The sequence below is a fragment of the Mandrillus leucophaeus genome, unplaced genomic scaffold (assembly GCF_000951045.1).
Source record: "Mandrillus leucophaeus isolate KB7577 unplaced genomic scaffold, Mleu.le_1.0 Scaffold76, whole genome shotgun sequence".
Lineage (NCBI taxonomy): Eukaryota > Metazoa > Chordata > Mammalia > Primates > Cercopithecidae > Mandrillus > Mandrillus leucophaeus.
This window is the reverse complement of record NW_012108252.1, coordinates 4,417,349-4,442,305: the sequence shown is the minus strand read 5'-3', so window position 1 is coordinate 4,442,305 and position 24,957 is coordinate 4,417,349. Positions and strand designations below refer to the sequence as shown.

At 39.3% G+C, this 24,957-nt stretch overlaps 1 protein-coding gene across 1 annotated transcript in view; it reads left to right on the top strand.

Moving 5' to 3' along the window:
• Window positions 1–24,957, top strand: part of IKBKAP (inhibitor of kappa light polypeptide gene enhancer in B-cells, kinase complex-associated protein) — a 63,671-nt gene that overhangs the window by 10,070 nt on the left and 28,644 nt on the right. Inside the window, exons 6-22 of the mRNA XM_011966372.1 lie at window positions 1,022–1,107; window positions 4,891–4,987; window positions 5,335–5,425; window positions 6,527–6,650; window positions 7,891–7,984; window positions 10,730–10,960; window positions 12,045–12,215; window positions 14,794–14,893; window positions 16,708–16,890; window positions 19,532–19,638; window positions 19,942–20,045; window positions 21,198–21,251; window positions 21,349–21,454; window positions 22,280–22,395; window positions 22,757–22,830; window positions 23,900–23,978; window positions 24,069–24,148. Coding sequence (XP_011821762.1) covers window positions 1,022–1,107; window positions 4,891–4,987; window positions 5,335–5,425; window positions 6,527–6,650; window positions 7,891–7,984; window positions 10,730–10,960; window positions 12,045–12,215; window positions 14,794–14,893; window positions 16,708–16,890; window positions 19,532–19,638; window positions 19,942–20,045; window positions 21,198–21,251; window positions 21,349–21,454; window positions 22,280–22,395; window positions 22,757–22,830; window positions 23,900–23,978; window positions 24,069–24,148 — 1,897 coding nt within the window. The remainder of the gene's footprint in view (window positions 1–1,021; window positions 1,108–4,890; window positions 4,988–5,334; window positions 5,426–6,526; window positions 6,651–7,890; window positions 7,985–10,729; window positions 10,961–12,044; window positions 12,216–14,793; window positions 14,894–16,707; window positions 16,891–19,531; window positions 19,639–19,941; window positions 20,046–21,197; window positions 21,252–21,348; window positions 21,455–22,279; window positions 22,396–22,756; window positions 22,831–23,899; window positions 23,979–24,068; window positions 24,149–24,957) is intronic.

Here is a 24,957-nt window from a genome sequence, read left to right as displayed (position 1 = left end):
AACAGCCCTGCTTCATCAGAATCAGCATCAATGGCAGGAGAAAAGTGCTGGGTCCCGGATTGGGTGATGCTTTCAGGACCATCTTTATTGTGCCTCTTGCAGATGGATCCTGCCTCTGGGAACAGAAGCGTTGTGTTGTTTCAGCAACTCTGCCTTTATAGTTTATGTAAGAGAAGCGTTATGATCTAGAAAGAACACCAGTCAGCCTGGAAGGCAGAAGACCTGTGTTCTAACTTTGGGCTCCACCGTTAGGGAGGGTCTCCATCTCTTAAGTCTATGTGAGGAGCTATTTTGTGACCTGCAGCCCCTCTATCACCAGTGAGGAGCCTGCAATCAGAATTTTATTCCCAGTTCTCGTCTTGGAGTTTTATGTTCCGGACATATTTTGTAAACTCTTCATGTTTCATTCTTCTTACTTGTAAGGTGAGGGTGAGATCCCTGACTTGTGTCATCTAAGAAACTTGGAATACATAAGATGGCAGTAAAATGCTTTCCAGAATAAGGAAGTGCATTTTAAATTCTTCAAAATCACTGCTGCATATAATATGAAATGGGTTTTGTTTATTTGTTTGTTTTGACATGGGGGTCTCGCTGTGTTACCCGGGCTAGAGAGTGCAATAGTGCAATCACGGCTCACTGCAGCTTTGAACTCCTGGGTTCAAGTGATCTTCCTACTTCAGTCTCCTGAGTAGCTGGGAGCACAGGTGTGTGCCATCATGTCCAGCTAATTTTGTATACTTTTTGTAGAGATGGGGGTCTCCCTATGTTGCCCAGGCTGGTCTTGAACTCCTGGACTCAAGTGATCCATCTGCCTCAGCCTCCCAAAATGTTGGGACTATAGGCATGAGCCACCACGCCCAGCCTGAAACATAGGTTTCTCAAATACTGACTGCTGGTCAATTTACTGAGAGGTCTTAGAGGACCCGAGTAATTGCCAGTGACTAACTTCATGAAGAATAGCAGTGAAACTTTTTGTTTCATTTCATGCAGCTTATTGTTTGTCTTGCCAATTGTTCCCTAGGCAAGTTTATCACTGTTGGATGGGGCAGGAAGGAGACACAGTTCCATGGATCAGAAGGCAGACAAGCAGCTTTTCAGATGCAAATGGTAAGTTTGTGGTTTGATGGATAAAGAGCCTTGACTGGAACAAATGTAAGTTTGCCACCCACCAGGAATTCTGTTGTGTCCACTTAGATGCCGGTAATGAACAGTTCTCTTCTGCTTTAGTAAAACTGCCTAGAGCCTTCAGGAAATGAGTCCCCCTAGAAAGATCGTTTTTTTCCTTGTTATTGCCAAGTTGCTTTGTGATTTATTATCATGGTAGCAAATAATTATGACCAATATTCATCACCCAGTTCAAAAAATAAAACATCACAGACAAAGGAAATCCCTTGTGTATCCCGTCCCGATGTCCCTCGCCTTCCTCCCCAGAGAGAGCTGCCATCCTTCATTCATATGCATGTTCTCATACTTCTCCCATATATGTGTATATTAGATATTTTTCTTATTCTATTGGATGAAACTCTTTGTTTTCCTTACTTCTGGATTAGAGAATTCTAAAGACCATATAATGATGTCTCGATGACTCAAGGCAGTACTTCTTAATCTTCTAATGTAGGCAGCCCCTGAAGGCAGAGGTATGTGGACACAAGAAAAGTGCAAACTCTTGGGGCACCTGGGGAAGTAGTGTGCATGTCACATTAAATTCATTTAAACTCTTATATTTTATTTTAATATGTACAATATGAATATTTTTTAAAAATATGAACTGAAAAGTATTACCCTTGAGTAAAATTAATGCCCCAAGAAGGTGTGCCATATTTACCCTCTGGCATACTGCCAGGTACCCCCAGGAGCGGTGTATATCTCTGTTAGAAAAGTACAGATTACGTTATCCTCATAACATTTAGAAGCTATGAGACCTTGGCAGGGAAATTTCCTAACGTTTCTGAGCCTCGGTATTCTCTGTAAAGTGGACAACATAATGTCTCCTTACAAGGGTTGAGATGAGTGGGTAATAACATATAAAACAGCTACCACAGCATCAGCACAGTGTAGGCACTCAAATAGTAGTTGCTGCTCTTATTTTAGTAGACAAATAACTTTTGAAACTTTTTTTTTTTAAAAGCATAGTTTTATTTCAAAACAACTATGTAGTGAGTAAAATATGCATAGGGGTCTAATTTAACATTCTGAAGGCTGTTGACTTATTAGAATAGTAAAGGATTATTAGAGGGCGGAAACATAGAGTAAGTGTTCTCAGACACAGCCTTGTTTCTTTGGGGTGATCCACTACACATGCCCAGCTTTGGACGAGTGGTTTTCTTGTCCCCCCTGATTTTTAAGTGATTTTTTTTTTTTTTGGCCGAAGGACTTAAAAGGTATCCATGACTAAACAGAAACTTGACCAAGTAAATAGTTGGTGCAATCTGAATATTCTTTCTTGCTGCAAGCAACAAGTAAATTATGTTACAACTTTCTTTTTTTTTTTTTTTTTTTTTGACTCAGAGTCTCACTGTCGCCCAGGCTGGAGTACAGTGGTGTGATCTCAGCTTACTGCAACCTCCACCTCCCACGTTCATGCCATTCTCCTGCCTCAGCCTCCTGAGTAGCTGGGACTACAGGTGCCTGCCACCACACTTGGCTAATTTTTTGTATTTTTAGTAGAGACGGGGTTTCACCGTGTTAGCCAGGGTGCTCTCAATCTCCTGACCTCGTGATCCACCCGCCTCAGCCTCCCAAAGTGCTGAGATTACAGGTGTGAGCCACCACGCCCGGCAGCTTTCTAAGACCATATATTTTCGATTTAAAAGTATTACTTTACTCATACATGTTATGACATGGATAAACCCCATAAAGATTATGCTAAGTGAAAGAAGCCAGTCATAAAAGATCGCATATAGTATGATCCCATTTGTATGAAGTTCCCAGAAGGGGCAAATCCACAGAGGCAGAAAGTAGAGTAGAGGTTGCGTAGGGCTGCGGGGTAGGGTAGGGAAGGAGTGACTGCTAATGGATATGGGGTTTCTTTTTGGGATGATGAAAATGCTCAAAATTCAGATTACGGTGATAGCTGTTCAACTTTGTAAATACACTTTAAAAACAATGATTCTTACCACTGAGTTTAAACAAACAAAAAAAACCATTGTGTAATTCAAATGGGTGAACCTTAATGAAATGTAAATTATATCCCAGTAAAGGTGTTTAAAAATAGTACTTTAAGGGAATGTATGGTAGTATTGAGAATAAGGCAGTTTTCCATACTTTGTTAAACTCTGGAGGAGATGACATTTTACTACTGGTACCTGCTAGAGTAAGACTTATCTAGTATTGCCAAAATTAGGATTTATTAGTGATCTAGGATGATCCAGGTAATGGGGGAAAAAACCCCGGGCATCCTATTATCTAATGTACTATCCAGTAAACTACTCTAGCTTTTTTCCATGAACTTTTTCTAAAGGCTTTCTAGGGCCTTGTCTTGGTTTGAAAGTTCACAGCCACCCTTCAGAAAAGAAAACAAAAATCCGTGGAGTAGTCAGACGCAAGTACTCATGTGAGCATAATTTACTTTGATTTTTTAAGTTGTGTTGTTCTAGCCCTCAGTTTGTTCTCTGCCTGGGCTCTCCTAGTGCCCAGTAACACTGATTCAAGAGGTTGCATTTAGCTGGGCATGGTGGCTCACACCTGTAATCCCAGCACTTAGGGAGGCCAAGGTGGGCGGGTCACCTGAGGTCAGGAGTTCGAGACCAGCATGTCCAACATGGCGAAATCCCGTCTCTACTAAAAATACAACAGTTAACCAGGCATGGTGGCAGATGCCTGTAATCTCAGCTACTTGGGAGGCTAAGGCAGTAGAATTGCTTGTACCCGGGAGATGGAGGTTGCAGTGAGCCAAGATTATGCCACTGCACACCAGCCTGGGCAACAAAGCAAGACTCCCTCTCAAAAAAAAAAAAAAAAAAGAAGTAGATGAGAGAGAGGAATTGAGGAGAATATCAAGGGTTGGGCCTGAACAAATGGAAGCATAATTATATGTAGAAATTTCTATGAGCTACTCTTCTAGAATAGATGACTCAATAATACCCTGCTTGCCATCTACGTTTTCTGTCCTCAGTTATTTCCAGTTCTATTTCATATAACGCCTATTTCAGGCCTTAACCCTTCGCTAAAGGAGGTTTGGTTTCTATACCATAGGACAGTTTCATTGAGAATAAATTTGGTTAGGCTACCTATGTATTCCCTACAGTGCAGACTATAGTATAGTACTAGCAGAATTATTAGGCTGTTACTAGAATATGATGAAGAATGCCCGGGGGGTCATCTGTCTCCCACCCAGTAGAGTTGGCTTCAGGATTGAGATACACGTGGTCCTGGAGGAGACGTTTCTTCCTGTCATGCTGCAGAATGAGAACATTTGCATGTTTTCGTCATTGTTTGCTGCTGCCTTTACCACCTCTGTGGCTCTTCCCTATTCACCTTCTTCACATCTTAACTCATCTGTGCCCTGTTGTGAAGCTTACACAATATTTGAACAAAACTCTACCCTGTTGGACAAATAGGACACTTGTTTCCTTGTGGTTACCTGAAAGGTTCCTTAGCTCATTATATTCAGGATCTAGATCTGTAGCCCTTTTCCTCTTTTGCTGTTCTCAGAGGCCACTTTTTTTTTTTTTTAATGCCCAAAGGAGGATTTTGTTTGTTTTACATTTTTTTCTCTTTTTTGGTGATTTCTGGGTTAGAAGAACCAACCCTTGGATGGTTTCTGATTCTAGAGGCAGGCTTTCAAGGTAGCTTAAACCTCGTACAAAAGATCTATAGTGGTGTAAGGCTTGTTTGATTCTGGGATACTTAAGGTCCGCCAGTAATGTTGGTGTTTCTTCCCCTCTTTAGCATGAGTCTGCTTTGCCCTGGGATGATCGTAGACCTCAAGTTACCTGGCGTGGGGATGGACAGTTTTTTGCTGTGAGTGTTGTTTGCCCAGAAACAGGTATGGAAATATATTGCAGTTAAACAACAATAAAAAAAAATCTTATTAAAATTAAGGAAACTTTTCTTTCTTTTGCTTTGAGTAAGGTATTAATTTACATACGAGGCAAGGATGTACTGATTTAAATGTGAAATGAGTTTAGAGTTAAGAATTAAAAGAGTCCTTTGAGGTCACCTGGTCCATCCTCCTACCTGGTGGACAGAAATTTTTAACAAGATTAATCTAATTGGCTGTGTAAAACCGTGGCATTTTTTGTTTGTAAGGAAGGTGTTTGAGTAGTTCTGATTTGACAACTTCTATCATAATGTTCTAAGTGTGTGTGTGTGTTTGACTCCACTCCCGTACAGGGGCTCGGAAGGTCAGAGTGTGGAACCGAGAGTTTGCTTTGCAGTCAACCAGTGAGCCTGTGGCAGGACTGGGACCAGCCCTGGCTTGGAAGTGAGTGGGAGAAGAAACCTTAGAGAAATTCTTGGAACCAGGGTAGAGGTGGTGGTACCCATTGATACAGATGATACAGATGTTTGTGTAACACAAAAGGATTTTTACATTTCTTCATTTGGTTGTAAGCCTGTATCTATCTATGTTTCTTCTTCTTTTTTTTTTTTTTATTCTCTGAAGTCTGAATTCAACTTGAATAGTAGATTTTATGCTTCTTCACAGATTCCATCATTCCAAGGCCCCATATGTTTTGCATTCCTAATTCTTAAAAGGCTGTGGTTTTAAGGCAGGGTGTATATGAAGCCATTGTACAGAGCAGAAAATGGTGTTTAGAAGGGAAGGACCAGTTTGCAGGACTCTGTGGGGCAAATGGAGCTTTTGTGGAAATTAGGGAAAGAGCCTCCTTCCTTGGCACAAAATTCCCACAGCAGAGGATCTGCTTGCCAGGGAACATGCAGGCTGGATTCAGATCCCCCTCTTTCCTTCTCTTCTCCTCCTTGGCCCAGTACCCTTGTGCAGGTCACAATTTGCCTGTCATATGTGGCTGCCTGATTTTAGATAGAAGATGTGTCTCCACTGTTTCAGTGGTATCTGTTGTATGTAGACCTCTTGTTTCCCACCAGTTATCTGAATGGTGTTGTATGATAGAGCAGCAGAGAAATGTATTTGAATTAAAACCCTAGAGACAAATGTGAATAAGATGAGGCATTTAAGATGTTTTCAACTTTTGGAGAAGTCTTAAAAAAGACCTAGCTGAGCATAGAATATTTGCCGAAGTCATATAATTGAAGGAGAAATAGATTTTGATTTTTAGGACATTATACGTGCAATGGTTTAGATAACTTATTATTTTTAAAGTCATCCAAATGCAGTGTAAATATGTAAGGCTTTGTAGGCAAATGGAACCTCTGTATAAAATAGGATAAGACACTCTTTCCTCTGGCAAGTACAGTCCCACAATGGGGTGAACCGCTTGCCAAGAGACAAGGGACACATGGGATTTAAAACTTCCTTAGATAAAGATACTTATTCATTCATTCATGTTTGCTGTCTTTAGTTAGAGGAGCTTTGGATGTTGTAACACTCTGAGTTTGCTTTAAGACCCTCAGGCAGTTTGATTGCATCTACACAAGATAAACCCAACCAGCAGGATATTGTGTTTTTTGAGAAAAATGGACTTCTTCATGGACACTTCACACTTCCCTTCCTTAAAGATGAGGTTAAGGTAAGTGCCTGAGTTTGTTTCGCCCTCAAATGTGGAGGACTTTCCACAGCTATAGAGGGAATTTTTTTTTGTTTGTTTGTTTTTTTGAGACGGAGTTTCATTCTTGTTGCCCAGGCTGGAGTGCAATGGTACGATCTCGGCTCATCGCAACATCCACCTCCCAGGTTAAAGCGATTCTCCTGCCTCAGCCTCCCGAGTAGCTGGGATTACAGGCATGCGCCACCACAGCCAGCTAATTTTGTGTTTTTAGTAGAGACAGGGTTTCTCCATGTTGGTCAGGCTGGTCTCAAACCCCTGACCTCAGGTGATCCACCCGCCTCAGCCTCCCAAAGTGCTGGGATTACAGGCATGAGCCAGCGCGCTTGGCCTATAGAGGGGATTTATATTTGATATGGATACATAAATAGAAGCTTTAGAGTAAATAGTAATAAAAATGGTGGTTTCTTAGAACTGATTTTTTTTGTTAAATAAAAGATATATTGTTTTTCCAGTGATTTTGCAACTAATAGCATTTCTCCCCCACCTTAGATAAAACAGAAATAGGAAATAAAAATGCTAGTTTTTATTGTTTATTTTGACAAAAGCATGATTTTTCCAGTAATGAAGATGCTTTTCATTTATAACATTTAAATCTTAAGCGGTTTGTATACCATTTCTTAATTGGTATACAATTAAGAAATTGACTGAAGTGAGAACACATCAAATGATATCTCTGTGTAAAATTTTAAACATCTTAAGTTGAGAGACAAGTTTAATGAACTCCCATGTAACTTTTACTCACTTTCAGTAGATACTAACATTTTGCAAAACTATTTTCATCTATCTACAACTCTTTGGCCTATACATACACATACTTACATATATTTTTATTTCCTGGAGTTTTAATTCTAGAAATCGTATTTTCAATATTTATTTCTAACAGTTAAGGACATTTTTCTTTACATAACCATAACTCCATTATTACATCTTACCTCAGTGTTGTCTAACACCCAGTCCATATTCAAATTTCTCTGATTGTCTAAAAATGTCACCTTGTATTTGGTTAAGTTTCTTAAGTTATGTATTTCTTTTTTTTAAGTCCTCTACATAATAATGACATATTTTACAGATTTGTTTAATGCCTCTATAAATTAGTAATTTACAGCTAGGGATGAGCTCAGGTAGTGGGATTATTTGATTATAAAGATTTGGAAGTAAATCCATAACTGAAAGCCAATGATGGATCTTTTTTCCCTCCTAGGTAAATGACTTGCTCTGGAATGCAGATTCCTCTGTGCTTGCAGTTTGGCTGGAAGACCTTCAGAGAGAAGAAAACTCCATTCTGAAAACCTATGGTAAGACAGCTGTAGTACCCCAACCTTCTGCCCCATAAAACGTAGTTGAAAGTGGACAGGTATTGGGATTTCCTTCATCCCTTCTACTTAGTCCCTTAGTAGAATCAAAGATGCTGAAGTGGGTAGATGGAAATGGGGGTGATTAGGTTTTGGTTGATTGTGGATTTCAGTCATGTATTGGTCGGGATTCTCTAGAGAAACAGAATTAATACATACATATAATTCGTCCCTCAGTATTCTTGGGGAATTAGTTCTAGGATTGCCCATGGAAACCAAAATCCACACGTGGTCAAGTCCTGCAGTCAGCCCTGCGGAACACTCAGATAGGAAAAGTCAGCCTTTTGTATACTTGAGTTTTGCATTCCTCAAGTACCATATTTTTGATGTGCATTTGGTTGTGGATATAGAATCCACAAGATGAAGGGCTGACTGTATTCATTGAAAAAAAATACGAATATAAATGGACCTATGCAGTTCAAGCCTGTGTCGTTCAAGGGTCAACTGTACTTATATAGAGAGACAGTGAGAGAGGGAACAGGATAGGGTGGGAGGGAGAGAGAGTAATAGAGTGTGGATAGATTTACTTTAAAAGATTGGCTAATGTAGGGGATGGCAAGTTTGAAATTTGTGGGGCAGGTTGGCAGGCTGGAAACTCAGGTAAGAATTGATGTTGCAGACTTGTGTATGAAATCTGTAAGGCAGGCTGGAAACTTAGGCAAGATTTCTGTTACAGCCTTAAGGCAGAATTTCTTCTTTTCTGAGAAGCCTCAGTTTTCGCTTTGAAGGCCTTCAGCTGAATGAATGGGACCCTCCCACATTATGGAGAATAATCTGCTTTCCTTACAGTCAGCCCATTATAAATATTAATCACATCTACAGAATACTTTCACAGCAACATCTAGAGTTTCAGCAGACAGCTGGGCACCATAGCCTGGCCAAGTTGACACAATAAAATTAACTGTTGTAAGTCATCACGTGCTTTCCCTAGTGGATGGTATTACCACAGAAAAAAACAATAACCAAAGGTATTCTGTGGATGTGAAAGAAGGTTTAGATTAAATATAAAAGGAAAGAATATTTTTTATAGCTTTTAAAATATATCAGTGTGTGGTTTTAAGTATTAAATAATACTTGAAAATGTTAGAAAATAAAGATGAGAAAAAAAGAAATCTCATAGTTCTGCCACTCCGTAATAATCGCTATTCAAATTTTCTTGTCTTCTAGTTTTTTCATGTATGTATCTCAGTATAGCAATGATCTCATTTTTGTTAAAAGTATAGGTATGGGCCAGGCGCGGTGGCTTATGCACTTTGGGGGCCCAGCACTTTGGGAGGCCGAAGTGGGTGGATCACGAGGTCAGGAGATCGAGACCATCCTGGCTAACATGGTGAAACCCCATCTCTACTAAAAATACAAAAAATTAGCTGGGCGTGGTGGCGGGTGCATGTAGTCCCAGCTACTCGGGAGGCTGAGGCAGGAGAATGATGTGAACCCAGAGGAGGCGGAGCTTACAGTGAACGGAGATCGTGCCACTGCACTCCAGCCTTGGTGACAGAGTGAGACTCCATCTCAAAAACGTGTGTGTATATATATACACATACACATTGCACAAGAACAGTCACAACATCTGTGCTTACAGAACATCAGCATGTGGTCTAACTTCAAAGTGTAATAATGCGGTTTAAGACTAGGTTGTATTTGCGGTGATCACTAAGTTAAGCATTAGTGAGCAAGGAGATTAAGAAAATGAATTCCTTAATATAACTAATATTTCTTAATATAAATGTAATTCCTAATATAACTAAGGTCTTAATTTATATGTGTCATCTGTTTAGTGAAGGTTGGTTTTGGCATGATTAAGTCTTACTTAATAGATGTTGGAAGGATAATTGCATGCTTATCTTCTTCGGGCAGCTGAATCAGGGTTAATACCCAGATAGCCTGGTACATAAGTGCGTGCAAAGCACCTGAAAGAAAATAAGCATCTTAAGCCCAATACAACACAATGATGCTAGGCTAGATCTTGGATTGAGTGTTTTAATACTTTTAATCTAATTGCCAAGTTATCTTCTTCCTAAATCTTCATGAGAAAACCCACTAAAAGAATGCTTTGTCCTAGTAGCCTTCCATCATGATCATAAGGTTTGGAAGTAAAGTTGAAAATAAACATATAGGCCGGGCGCGGTGGCTCACGCCTATAATCCCAGCACTTTGGGAGGCTGAGGTGGGTGGATCACGAGGTCAGGAGATCGAGACCATCCTGGCTAACACGGTAAAACCCTGTTTCTACTAAAAATGCAAACAAACAAAAAAAAGTTAGCCGGGTGTGGTGGCAGGTGCCTGTAGTCCCAGCTACTCGGGAGGCTAAGGCAGGAGAATGGCTTGAACCTGGGAGGTGGAGCTTGTAGTGAGCTGAGATCGTGCCACTGCACTCCAGCCTGGGCGACAGTGAGACTCTGAGTCAAAAAAAAAAAAAAAAAAAAAAAAGAAAATAAACATATGAATAAAAATTGAAAGTAGAAAAAAAACAGGAAAATAAACATGTATTTCTTACCTTATTGATTCTTGACATTTTATCTGCATGGAAAGCTACTTTTTGGCAATTATTATTGTTCTTATTTTAGAGAAGAGGCTGAGCAGGAAGGGTCCTTTGAAAAAGAAAAGATTGCCCTTGTCCCCCTCTGGCAAGTGGGATGAAGTCTGCTTTCCAGCCTCTAATGGCCTTCTTTTCATTTTCCCTTGCAGTTCAGCTCTGGACTGTTGGAAACTATCACTGGTATCTCAAGCAAAGTTTATCCTTCAGCACCTGTGGGAAGAGCAAGCTTGTATCTCTGATGTGGGACCCTGTGACCCCATACCGACTGCATGTTCTCTGTCAGGGCTGGCATTACCTCGCCTATGATTGGCACTGGACGACTGAGCGGAGCGTGGGAGATAATTCAAGTGACTTGTCCAATGTGGCCGTCATTGATGGAAGTAAGCTGCTGGGAAGTGTGTCCATGAGCCTGCAAGGGGTCCTGAACCTACGGCCTGCAGATGTGGTGGTTTGATTGCAACAGTGGGGAATCTTTATTTATTTTGGCTGTTTGGGTTACTTGTTTGATTTTTTATTGAATGGGATATAAGGTGGGGTATATTCTTTCCTGAGAAGCATTGTCCCCCCTCCCCACCCCAGTTTCCTGTTATACTGCATCTGTGGCCTTCACACATTTACTTGCCTGGCCTTTGAAGACACTGAAAACTTTGACTCTAGGTAGAGAGGATGACAACAGTAGAGTCTTGTGGGATTGGTTAGCCTTATCTGTTTGCCCTGACACAGATTTATAATTGATCCTTGTACCACCCCACTTGTGCTGCTTTGTTTCCTGATATAAATGCTTGCTGATTATATACTTCTCTAGTATGTTCAGTTCGTGCATAGACGTTTGCCTAATATGAAGATTAGGTTGACATTTTATAATTAGGTAGAAGGTTTTTTAGGGGGTGGGATGGGGAGGGCAAGATTGAGGAGTGAAGTAGTCACCTTAATGAATAGTTTTATTGCTGATAATAAAAGGGAACACTGGCTTCTAAGATTGTAATGTGAGGTGGTATACTAATTCACATTCTGTGTAATGTTCTATATTATACTGATTTTATAGTCATGTATTCTATATAGAGAACTTAATCAGATCTGCCTTATTACCAAATCCACACATAGGAAAGTGCTTTAAGGATTTTGAAGGTATTAATTCCCTTGGTTTAGTGTGGCTTGCTTGCAGGCCTGGATTTAAAGCTAGAGCTCTGACCTCTTGGCCTTTTTGCCTTAGTCCCTGGCACCTGAAACTCCAGGTTCTGAGATGGACTGCTCTAGGCCTGGAGGTGATGATGGCCAAGTATAGACAGAACCCATGACGTTTCCCCACCCCACACTGGTTTTAAACTTGTTCATGAGAAAAACACTGAAAGTTATTTTTTTGTGAATTGCCATTATTGTTTGGATATACTGTGCTATTCAGGTGCCTTATCTTACAAATTGAATATCCCTATGTCTAATCCTCTTCTTTCTTTATCACTGCAGACGGGGTATTGGTGACAGTCTTCCGGCAGACTGTGGTTCCGCCTCCCATGTGTACCTACAAACTGCTGTTCCCACACCCTGTGAATCAAGTCACATTCTTTGCACACCCTCAGAAGAGTAATGACCTTGCTGTTCTAGATGCCAGTAACCAGATTTCTGTTTATAAATGCGGTATGTTAAAAAACTTTTACCGAAATGTTCTGCATCAAATCCCTTCTACTCCTACATAAAAGCAAATTATAGTTTGGTGTTGCCATAGGTCTAGTGTTTCTCAAAATTTTGAAGTCTGCAGTTGATATTATCATTATGATATTTAATTGGCTTGGAATTTTTTTTTTTTTTTTAATCCTAACACTGGTTTGTATGAGCCATTCCTTTTCCCTTACTAAACTTGAAGAGTCAGTTATTTAAGAATAACATTGAACTCTGGAAATAACATAGTATGTTATACATTGTTAACATGTTTTACTATTTTCATTGCCTTTACACATATTTTCAGTTGATCTTATCCCTCCTAGGAGCTGTGTCAGAGATGGGATTTTCCACTTTTATACATGAGGGAACACAGTGTCAGAGGTTTTGTAATTTGTTTGAACAAGAATGGGCAAGGACCTGGACACAGGTGTTCTAGCTCCTAATCCACTTGTCCTTCCACAGCCCCGTTGCTGTCAGTTCCTCATTGTTTTCCTGATGTGCTGGAGAATCTGAAATTAGTTTTTACTTGTGAGTTCTGTGGTTATGTCATAAATTCTGCTGGCATATGGCAGTGGTAGCCTTGTTTTCAAATATCTTTTGAATTTTCAGAAAAAGCCTAGATAGTTGCCAAGAGAGTAATCAAAATTAATTAATTTAAATGGGAATTCCTTACTTTCATATCAGCTTTTCTGTTAAGTCAGCAGCCCACTGTGTACATGAATCCTATCTGGATATACCACCACTTTCTCTGATTATAGTTTCAGTGTGTCAAATGCTGTTACAGTCCTCCTTAAGCTTTTAAAAATAGCTTTAAAAAAAGTGCAAATATGTTCATTGTCAAGGCAAAAAGAATCAGATGTAAGGTAAGCTTTTGTGGGACTTACCCTATGATGCTAATGAGTTTGTATGTCACTTTATGATGTATGGAATGTTTTGTTCTGTGTTCACTTAAAAAATGGCTTTATATCATTCGTCTATTTAAAGTGTACAATTCAGTGGTTTATATGTGTGCCTATGCATATATATACATGTATCTTTGTATATATATTTTCACAGAGTTGCATCCATCACCACAGTCAATTTTAGGACATTTTTATCTCCTCAGGATGAAACGCTGTACCACCCAGCATTCATTTTCCTTGAGAGAAAACGCCCTGTGATGAGATAGGACAGGCTGAGAGCTCCACTTTTGAAAGATTGTTCGGCATCAGTATGTGGGGTTGGCCATAGGTTGGGGTACCTGGAGGCAGAGGTTCCAGTTAGGAGAAGCTGTTGTCAAGTGTCCAGGCAGGAGCTAGTGAGAGCTTGAGCCAGGACAGTGTTCATAGAAATGGAAAGAAGAAAAAGATCATAACAAATCCATGAACTAAAAACCCTGAGAAGTTAAAGAGCCCACTGGGGAGAGTTTGGATATAAGAGAATCTGGAAAAAGAGATCTTGGACTGGAATAGGTCAGGGCTCAGTGCCCAAGCAGAAGGGAAATTAACAACTTGGAGCCAAGTGGTAGACATTTGAGTGGTGTGGAGACAAGTTAGTTCCCCAAATTTTCAAAGATGGTGTTTGATGCATCCTGAGTATGACTCCTTTTTCCCCCTCATTGTTTCTTGTTTATTATATGCCAGCCTTTTTCTAGTACTTGGCTTGTTGTATGAGAAAACTAGTTGTCCTTTGTCTACAACTTGTTATTCTAGGTGTAGACAAAAGATACCAATTAAGTATAATGTATCAGATGGCAAGTGCTGTGGAGAAAAATTAAGCAGAATAAGGGACAGGGAGAGCTTAAGGATAAGGTTTTACAGGGGGAAGGTGGCTCTCCTATTTAGTGTGATTCCAAAGGCCTCTCTGTGAAGGTGAAATTTAAGCAGAGATCTGGTGAGAATCACAGTGGGAGCCATGTAGACATCTGGGGTAAGAGCGTCCCAAGCATTCTATGCTTGAAAGTGAAGGAAAAAAAAAAAAAGTGTGCTCCAAGCAGAGTAAAAAGCAACCACCGAAGTGTTTAGGAAATAGCCAGGAGGCCAGGGTGGCTGCAGCAGAGCAAATGAGGGGAAGGTGGTGGGTGAGTTCAGAGAGGTGGTGGGAATCTGCTCTTGTAGGGCCCTGCGGCTTTTACTCCGAGTGAGATAGGAGCCACCAGAAGGCTTAGAACAGAGGAGTGCAGTGTTCTGGCTGAATTTTTTAAAGACTTGCATTGGCTGCTGTGCAGTGAATAAACTGGATGAAGAATAGAAAGAAACTTTTAAGCAGGTGCTTAGGACTTTGGAGAACTGGAGGATATTGAGAGGTGGCTGAAGACAGTGGAGGAAATTGTCCACAGCACTGGGCTGAGAGGGTAGCCCCTCCACTGGGTCTTGCTGAGATGTGGCCTTTATCAGGGAAGATTATGACTGATGTGTTCTTAAGGGAAAAGCAAAGATTTGAAGGAGGTTGAGATGTGATTATTTTCTAGATTGCTGTTTGCCTTCTAGAACTCATTAATTGCAGACACCATCCCCTTAGTATTAGGGGAAATCTTATAATTTACAATGATAGTATTTGCATTTTTGTTTTCCAGGTGATTATCCAAGTGCCGACCCTACAGTGAAACTGGGAGCTGTGGGTGGAAGTGGATTTAAAGTTTGCCTTAGAACTCCTCAGCTGGAAAAGAGATACAAGTAGGTTCTTAATTATCTTGGGCTCTGGGAACAGAATCAGCCAGCATGCAGTCCTAAATTCAGCCAACTGATAGAGTTTTATGCCTGTTGCTGAGTGGAACAAGAAATAAATACAATAGCCAGGCCCTGATTTTTGGATCTGGTTGGAGAAGCCAGTCATCTAGTTTGTCTGAATGCCATATAATTTGATAGGTAGCAGGAGAGCATGAGTTGCAAGCTGGCCTAGGACCTACTCCCAGTAGCGCTTGGTTCTCCAGGAAAAATCACATGGGAAAGATGGAGATGACAATGATAAGACGGAGTTGCATTCTCTTACATAAATGGGGATGTATGGGTTGTTAACATGGATGACCTAATGCATCCTCTATCTTTGCTCCATCCCAGAATCTAGAACTTCTGGGTGCTGTGTTTTGAGGCTCCTGGGATGGAAATCAGAAAGCATTCTTCCATTGAAACAGTATTATAAACAATTGGACGTAATCGAATACCTTAGGTATGCTATAGGCATTTGCAAAATGACCTAGAAACCAAATTATAATGCCACTTCTGTGAAAGAACTTTTTTAAAGTACCACTTATTGAGTACTTATAGATTAAAAAAACAAAGCGTAGAGGTTAGTTAACTTACCCAAGGTCATGGACCTGGTAACTAGAGAATCTAGGATTTGATTCTATTCTGTTTGATAAGTCCATGTTCTTCATTTCTAAATTACTGCGCCTCCAGGGAACATTTATTGTTAGATTAATAGAAATAATTAACTGAGTACAACAAACAACAGAATTTAATAATGTTTCTTAAATATGTGTGACATAGTTAATAAATACAGCAGAAGTATTCAACCTCTGTATGATTTGGAGGCTGCCTGTATAATGCTTAGTAGTTTTTAAAGAGCATTTACATGCATTATTTCATTTTACAGACTTGAAACCACTAGAGTGGAGATAGAAGACAAATTAGAAAGTATGAGGCAGTTTAGAATATAGTTTCATTTAAGAAAAATTTGATGGGGATAGTGCCAATTCGTCTGAGATTTCACGAAAGACATGAATACTCATCGTGATCCTTGGGGAAGGGATAGGTTTGGAGTTGGCAAGGAATTGGGAACATTGGGTCTGGTGGGGAAGAAAGTGTCAGTGAAAGCCAGAGGTGGGACTGCTCCTCCATGGGATACTCTGTGTGAATGCAGTGGAGAGCCTGAGTCCGGGGAGAGATGTTTGAGGAGGAAGAGCAGGCTAGTGACCAACTTCTTCAGTGGGAGCTGCGGATTTGCCATCTGATCTAAAAGGCAGGAAGTAGCCATTATCGGTTCCTACGTGAGGTGACAAGAACAGTGCCATGGTCAGGTGTATAAATGCTACCGAAGGAATGCATTAGAGACATGGAGACCGTCCCTCAAGCTAGTCAGTTTAATGTGAGGTGCTTAGGAAAGGACCCATTCATTCTACTGCAAGTCACATACGTGCCAGAGCCTGGTTTCAATGCCGGTAAGTTGTGGCAGTGGAAAGGCTCCAGGGTTCTTTAGTGTAGGGACTCGGGCAGGTAATTTTCTTGTGTAGTCAGTTTCCTCAAGTGTTCTCTTCAAATCGAAAGATTTCGGGGTATGAGAAATCTAAGGAAAATATAAAAACATATTCTTAAGCTAGACAAACATGAATTTTAGATTTTCTAGTATTTGGTAATATCTTAGGTTTTGTCCCTCCAAATAATTAGGAGTTGACTGTATACAAGATGCTTCAGTCTTCCTTCATCCAGGAACATCTCAGTGGTTTTTAAGTTTTATTCATGTCTTGGATATTCTTCAATATTTAAAACAGAATTCAGTTTGAGAATAATGAAGATCAAGACGTAAACCCACTGAAACTAGGCCTTCTCACTTGGATTGAAGAAGACCTCTTCCTGGCTGTAAGCCACAGTGAGTCCAGTCCCCGATCTGTCATTCACCATTTGACTGCAGCTTCTTCTGAGATGGATGAAGAGCATGGACAGCTCAATGTCAGGTATTGCAGTTTTTCCCTGTACTCCGCGTGTTAAGCAAATGGAGTTCAGTTTTTGTCTTTTATGATGAGACAACTTTTTTTGACTTCCATTGAGCAAGGTTGAGGAGCAGTAGCTTTCTTGTTAGACACACTTAAAAAGAAGATTAAATCTAGTTTTGAGCCATGTCAAAATAACAGACCAAAAGTATATCAAAAAGTAGTGGAAAATAGGATAAATATTAATAGATGAAGCAACTTTTTAAAGATGTGTTAAATATTTTAATTCAGCATCTACTCACATTTTTCCAGGATGTTTGTTATATGTTACAATTGATTTTAATAACTGTGAAGCATAATTAGAGTGGCTAATTCTCATGGGCTAATGTGATAGGAAGAAATTTTGTATAAATGCAGTCATGCGTATATATATACATGGATGTGTGTGTGTGTGTGTGTGCATACCTTTTCCATGTTTAGATACACAAATACTTGACATTGTATTACAATTGCCTGTAGTATTCTGTAAAGTAACACGCCGTCCAGGTTTGTAGCCTAGTAGCAATAGAACATACCCCATAGCCTAGGGGTGTAGTAGGCTATACCACCTAGGTTTGTGTAAGTACTGTATGATGTTTGCACAATGATGAAATCACCTAACAACACATTTCTCAGACATATCCCCATCGTTAAATGATGCATAGCTGCGTATATATGCTTTGTTTTGATGTGGTGACTTCAAAATGCTTCTTCCAGCCTCCTCTTCTTTATATCCTATTGTGTACTTGACTACATTTACCATTAGAAAGTCTCTATTCTTCTTTGTTCTCTGGGCCTGAGTTTTGTTTTGATTCCTGACTATATCTTCATTATGTAACAGGTTTCAGTTAATGAATGCTGTTCTCTGAAATGCAAGCCCTGTTGTGTAGTAGAGAGCATTTTCTAGCCAGTTCCCAGAACTCCTTGTTTCCAGTGTCAAAACTTGGCACCTTTGTCCACTGATACTGATCCCCAGATTAATTTGTAATTAAAGCCCTACTGGTGAGATTTCTCTTCTGAGAAACGTTGTTGCAAAATTAGGAACCTTTCCTTTATATATACATCACATACATTTACAGACATAAAACATTTTAATGCAGTCATTTGCTCCTACTCTTTGACTCATAGTGCTTCGTGATATTTTGAAAAAGCCTTTTGTTAACATGTCCAAACGCAGAATATGTTCTAGAAATATGTAGCACTTAAAGTAAGCCAGTAGATTACCTTTTAAAAAGCAGAGCAATTTACTTAAGTTTCTACTTCAGATTTGAAATTCTTCATCATTAGCTTGTAGAAGCAAAAGCTTGATGCAGTCATCTCATTTGCTATAAAGGAAATGAGAAGTCATTTACAGTATATTTCTACTGCTTTGACTTTTGTTTCTCAAAAAGACTGTTTTGTTCATATAAAATAATAATGCTTTTGAGAACTTCAAAGTCCCTCAATTAAGTAGTCTACATTTACTGTAGCTTGTACTTTGTAAAAAGTACTTTTCTAAGTCCTGTCTCTGTCTTAGCTTATTTATTTCTCATAATACCTCTTTAAAGTATGTGCCATTTGCACCATCATTTTACAGATGAGGCAACTAAGACATGGAACAGTTAGGTAACTTGCCTGAGATCATGCAGGTGGAGCCAGGATCGAATCCCAGCCAGTCTAGCTCTAGAGTTTGTTCTCTTCCTGACAGATAGTTTATCCTCACAAAATGTGAGGCATTTGTAGAGGAAGTCCCTATTGTTATAATTTTTAGTTTTTTTGTAGATTGGTTAAAAACTTTGAATTAAATGTTCCCATTAACATCATTTGTTTTTATCACTACCTTTTTGTCTCCTTTTTTTTTTTTTTTTTTTTTTTTTTTAAATCACTACCTCTTCCTTCCCTTTTAAGAAATTCTGCTTCTGTGGCTATGGTCCAAGCTACTTGAGAAGCTGAGGTGGGAGATCACTTGAGCCTAGGGGGTTGAGATTGCAGTGAGCTATGATTGCATCAACTGCATTTCAGCCTGGGCAACAGAGCAAGATACTGTCAAAAAAAAAAAAAAAAAGAGTGATATTTTACTTCTCTCCGTTGACTCAGGGAAAAAATGTAACGGTGATAACATATTCCCTTGATCTCGTTAGTGAAAATCCACAATTTTCCATCAATCGATATGCTAGTGATACAGATATTGAGTGTGCTCATTTTCCTACAGAGGAGCTGCTTTAACTATTTTAAGCAGACAGAAATGATATTGGTACCATCCATGTCTAGTGAAGGCAATACATTGTAATAAGTTGCAGTAAGTTGTGGCCAGAAGAGGAGTGATGACTTCACAGTGTAAATAACTGTCTTATTGCCTTATTGGGTTTGTGGAAAATGGTGTCATATAGCAGATGTGGCTTTATCTGGGCTTTGGTTTAGAATAGTTTTATCTATTCATCCAACCATCCATCTGTCTCTAAGTGTGTAAGTGTGTGTGTGTGTGTGTGTAGTATTGGGTCTGTATATATGTACTTAGTCTACATTGTATTGAAATAGTGCAGCACCAAAAGGAGATTGTTGATTTACAAAATCAGTGAAATGTTACTATTTTTGAGAAAAAAAGATTTACACGCCCTCCTCGTTTTTTTGTTTTTTTTTTTGTCAGTTCATCTGCAACAGTGGATGGGGTCATAATCGGTCTATGTTGCAATTCCAAGACCAAGTCAGTAGCATTACAGCTGGCTGATGGCCAGATATTTAAGTACCTTTGGGGTGAGTATCAAGGTGTTAGGAAAGCATATTATGACTTACATAGACGCTTAGTTCTTAAAAACATGTACTTGGATCTTGTCAGTACAACATTGATTGTCAGGTCTTTTAACTATCCTGGAAAACCCTAAGCTTTAGAGTGGAATTGGCAGGTGTATTCTACTCCTGTTTCCTCTTTTAATGAACTAACGTACTCTTACAAAAGTGATTGAAATTGCATGTTAAGTGTTTTAGCAAGTATTGATGTTGATGGTTTTTACAAAGAGCACATCAGCTATTTGTAAACTAGATCTGTGAATCCTGCAGAGTCACCTTCTCTGGCTGTTAAACCATGGAAGAACTCTGGTGGATTTCCTGTTCGGTTTCCTTATCCATGCACCCAGACCGAATTGGCCATGATTGGAGAAGAGGTAAGTGAACACGGAGCAGGAAACTTACTTAGTTACCCAGGGACTGATGGCATTAGGTAGAAAGAAAGTGGGCTTTGGAGGTGGACTTGGGTCTCCACTAAATGCCTAGGCAGTAGTGGGAAATGATTTCACTTTCATAAGCCACACCTTATTCATCTATAAAATGGGCAAATCAGTATCTGTCTATCAGGGTTCAGAAGACTAAATGAGATAATATATGTGATTAGCAACCTTTTATCCCTAGTCGTACAAATCAAAGTTAATTTTATTTCATATCTTTTGAGGAAAACAGAAATATGATCTTGAAAATAGTTTTAGTAGATTTTTATTCAACACATATTAGAATGCCTGTAATTGTGGTGGATGGTAGAATACAGTGGTTGGAAAACAAAACCACTTGACTAATTCCTGCTCTTCTGGAACTTGTGATCTATTAAATTTCAATGTAATAATTCCCTCTGTTGGGAGTGTGATGGAAATAGACAGGGTGTGCTGGTAGAGAATACTGAGATGTTTGCGGGGTAATTTGAGGATGGTGGCTATAGGAATGAGAGTCCTGCATTTGGTGGTCCAGAAAGGCCTCTCGGAGTCAGTGAGGTGTGTGCTGAGATGTGAAGAAAAAGAAGGCTCTCTCTCCAGGCAGAAGGAAGAACAAACTCCTTGAACTTAGCAAGAACTCATCTTATTCAAGGGACTGAATGGAAGCATTGTGGCCGGAGCTCAATGACAGTCAGAGAAGGGAGTTTGGGTTTTTTAATTGAACAAAGATTAGAAACTTCTAGTGATTTTTAATCAACAGAGTAATGTGTTCTGCTTCATGGTTTGGACAGTGATTCTGGCTGCCCAGAAGAGAGCTGGTTAGAGAGTGACAAGACTGGAATATGGAATCAACACAGGTTGAGTGGAGTTAGTGAGGGGAAAAAGGAGATGGGTTTGAGATATATGTAGGAGATGGAGATGTCAGGGCTACTGATGGATTGGATGGCTTCACATTCCATTTTGCACTGGGCCAGCTGCGTTTTAGGTATTTTTAGTCCTGATTACAGGAACTTAGGTGTGAAATCATAGGGCGGTAGAACTATGTGATAGAAAAGGTAGGTTTAACTGATTTGAAATAGAGTTGCTTATGATTTCAGTTTTATTTCTTTGCAGGAATGTGTCCTTGGTCTGACTGACCGGTGTCGCTTTTTCATCAATGACATTGAGGTATCAAGGCTTGGTTTGGTATTGGATCCTTTTCACAGTGTTGGCTCCGAGTAATCAAGCTGCCTTTCCCCCATGCCTTTCTGGTCTTCTCTTGTAGGTTGCGTCAAATGTCACGTCATTTGCAGTATATGATGAGTTTTTATTGTTGACAACCCATTCCCATACCTGCCAGTGTTTTTGCCTGAGGGATGCTTCATTTAAAAGTAAGTTTTCAATGAATAAAATAGAAATGGTCCCACCTCCAATGTCTTTTGGAGTCTTGATGACTTTTTGAATTCTTCATCTACTTTGGCTTTTTATCAAGGAATCCTATGCTGGAGAAAATCTTTAGAGTTATTTTACTTAGACCCTAATCTCAACATAATGTCTCAGTTAAATCATTCTGCGCTTTAGTAGACATCCAAGGAAGGGAGTTCCTTCCTTAAGCAGCACATTCTAAACTGAAAAATTTTTCAGGAAATGTTATTATGTAATTGATCTAATATTTTATTTGGAATTACTATGTAGATCCCAAATGTTTTACCTTCTGTGTAGTCTTTTCCCACTGTGCCCACCCTCCACTTTACATCTGGGCTCCATCTCGTGGTTTGTAGGATATTGGCTGCATTTTGTCTTCTGTTCCATGCCCTATCTATCTCTGCGTGTGTGGCGTGTATGTGTGTGTGTCTTCCTTATTCTAAAAAGCCAACCTATTTTCTTTGCTTCCAACTTGGAAATAGGGAATCTTCCTTTCATTGATATGATTATAGTACACTGATATTGCTAAGAAATAGAGAAGTTGCCCCGATTCTTACTGTGTTTCTCCAGATCATTTGAGAAGCTGTGTATGTCAATATGCGTGAGGACTCTGTAAGAGAGAGGGCGTGTTCATCAGCAGGGCTGATAGTGTTGAGGTTCAGTGGGAGAGCTAAGGCGCATGGTTGTTATTTGTTCTCTTCTATTTCACGTAGTATGTGTGGTTTCAATTGCAATTAATGGAGAGTGGCTTATTGTGATAATTAAGGCTTATTAGTTAATGGTGTGTTTAGCATTACAGGCTGGCCTGAGCAGCAATCATGTGTCCAATGGGGAAGTTCTGCGGAAAGTGGAAAGGGGTTCACGGATTGTCACTGTTGTGCCCCAGGACACAAAGCTTGTGTTACAGGTAAGCTGGTTTTTCAGACAAGATAGTCTGATTGTCATTCAGCCAAGTACCAAGCATAATTCTTTCAGGTTGTATTTTAGGCTCTCTTATTCTTTGTATCATTTATTGTAAACCTTTCCTTGATAGCTTTCTGTTCACTTTATTCAAAGTAGTATTGATACAGGCTGTGACCAGTAAGGCTCAAAGGGAAACTTTTCTTGAAAGTCAAGATAAATATAGAGAACAACCAGATTCTGCTAAAAGTGTGCTCATTTTAAAGAGTTGTGGTAGTTCTCTGTGAAGAGTTAGGTAAAATTCTGTATCCTGGCTATTTAAATGTTTTCTACTTAATTAAAAATGTTATTGCTTTAATTTATTTAAGATGCCAAGGGGAAACTTAGAAGTTGTTCATCATCGAGCCCTGGTTTTAGCTCAGATTCGGAAGTGGTTGGACAAGTAAGTGCCATTGTACTGTTTGCGACTAGTTGGCTTGTGATTTACATGTGAAGACAATAAGTATTTTATTACAATTTTGAGAACTTAAAAGTATGAAAAGCACTCATTACCTATATCATCAGATTCTTAGGGACGCTTTTTTTTTTTCTTTTTTTTAACTTTTTGACTTTAATACAGTATTTTGTAGTGGAGATTCCCAGCAGAAAGAATCGTGACGCTCATCATATAAAGGAGGGCTTCTCTTAACCTGAGGGAACACCTCTGGGTTCTAGGCGGCCTGTGAACCCAGGGGGATAGTACACACCAAACTTTGTCTTTGTGTATTTATCCAAGTAGAAAGCCCACAGCTTTTAACAGATTTACAGAGGGGACTATGACCCAGAAAAGACTGAGTCACTCTTGTGAAGGAAGTGACTGATTTTCTGAACCTATTTGGAGGAAACTTTGTATTAGAAAGATCTATACTAATATTTTGTTTAAAAAGGAGACCTAAATTCCGTGATGATTTTCTTTATTTTTGATTCAGAGTCTTGCTCTGTTACCCAGGCTGGAGTGCAGTGGCACAATCTCGGCTCACTGCAACCTCTGCCTCCTGGGATCAAGCAGTCCTCCCACCTCAGCCTCCTGCATAGCTAGGATTACAGGCATGCACTACCATGCCTGGCTAATTTTTTTTTGTATTTTTAGTAGAGACAGGGTTTCACCATGTTGGCCAGACTGGTCTCAAACTCTGACCTCAAGTGATCTGCCCACCTCGGCCTTCCAAAGTGCTAGGATTACAGGTGTGAACCACCGTGGCTGGCCTTCTGTAATGATTTTCTGTTGTATGTATGTGAAGATGTAGTTCTCAGACAGCCATGATGAATAAATCACACCTTTTAAGAAGGTAAATGAATGTGGTACCTGATTTTTGTATTCTGTAATTTCAGAGTAGAAATTCAGTAATAGTAGATTGGCACTGGGGCTGTAATCTGATTATAACTGGTTTGTATCCTAATGAAAATATACTGGGTCCGTGGAGCTCAGTTTTTGTGAATACCTTTTCTGTTCTTTCTCTGTCTCCTCACAGACTTATGTTTAAAGAGGCATTTGAATGCATGAGAAAACTGCGAATCAATCTCAATCTGATTTATGATCATAACCCTAAGGTAACTTTCTATGCTGCCATCCACTCCAGCTTACTTTGTATTTGAACTAATGTGATCTGAACGAAGGTGTTTTGTCCCTTCTTTTGGTAGGTGTTTCTCGAAAATGTGGAAACCTTCATTAAACAGATAGATTCTGTGAATCATATTAATTTGTTTTTTACAGAATTGAAGTAAGTATTTTGAATAATTCATGAGTATCTTTTCCATAATTTTCTCTCTTCTTGTTAAAGAAATCAAATATAAATAGCTAGAGAAGAAAAATTACTTACCGTGCATTTTAAAAAATTGCTATAACTCTTAGATGCCAGTTGGTTTTTTGCTCTTTTCCTTTCTTTTTAAAACAGCCTGTTTAAAACTATGTCTTTAAAATATGTCATTCAGAATTATTTGACTTGATTTTTAGATATACATATAGAACTATTTGTTTTTCTTAGGAGATTGAAATCAAATGGCATCTTTCTCTCTGATGATCTTTCCCCCCAACTTTTTAATGAAACACTTTCAAAATAGAGAAAAGTTGAGAGAATTGTCCAGTAAGCAGCCTATATATACCCTACCTGGATTCGCCAGTTTATATTTTTCTGTATATGCATTCTCATGCTGTATAATCTGTCCATCCATCATTCATCTTGTTCGTAGACAAATTTCTAAGTGAGTTGTAGACATCAGTCCACTCTACCCCCTGTACTTCTTATATATCATTAACTAGAGGGCATTCTTTGTATGTGGGATGGTTTTGTTGCATTTTTTAAGGTCATATTTATCTACAGTGAAATGTCCAAATCTTAAGTGTGTCATTTAGTGAGTTTTGGCAAATGTATACTTCATGTAACCTGAATGAACCTCTATCAAGTTAGAGGGCATTTATTCCTTTTCAGAAAGATGCATCAAATTCCTTTTCAATCAGTCCCTGTCCCATTTCCCAGGCAACTACCCTTCTGAATCTTTCACCATAAATCAGTTTTGCCTCTTCAAGAAC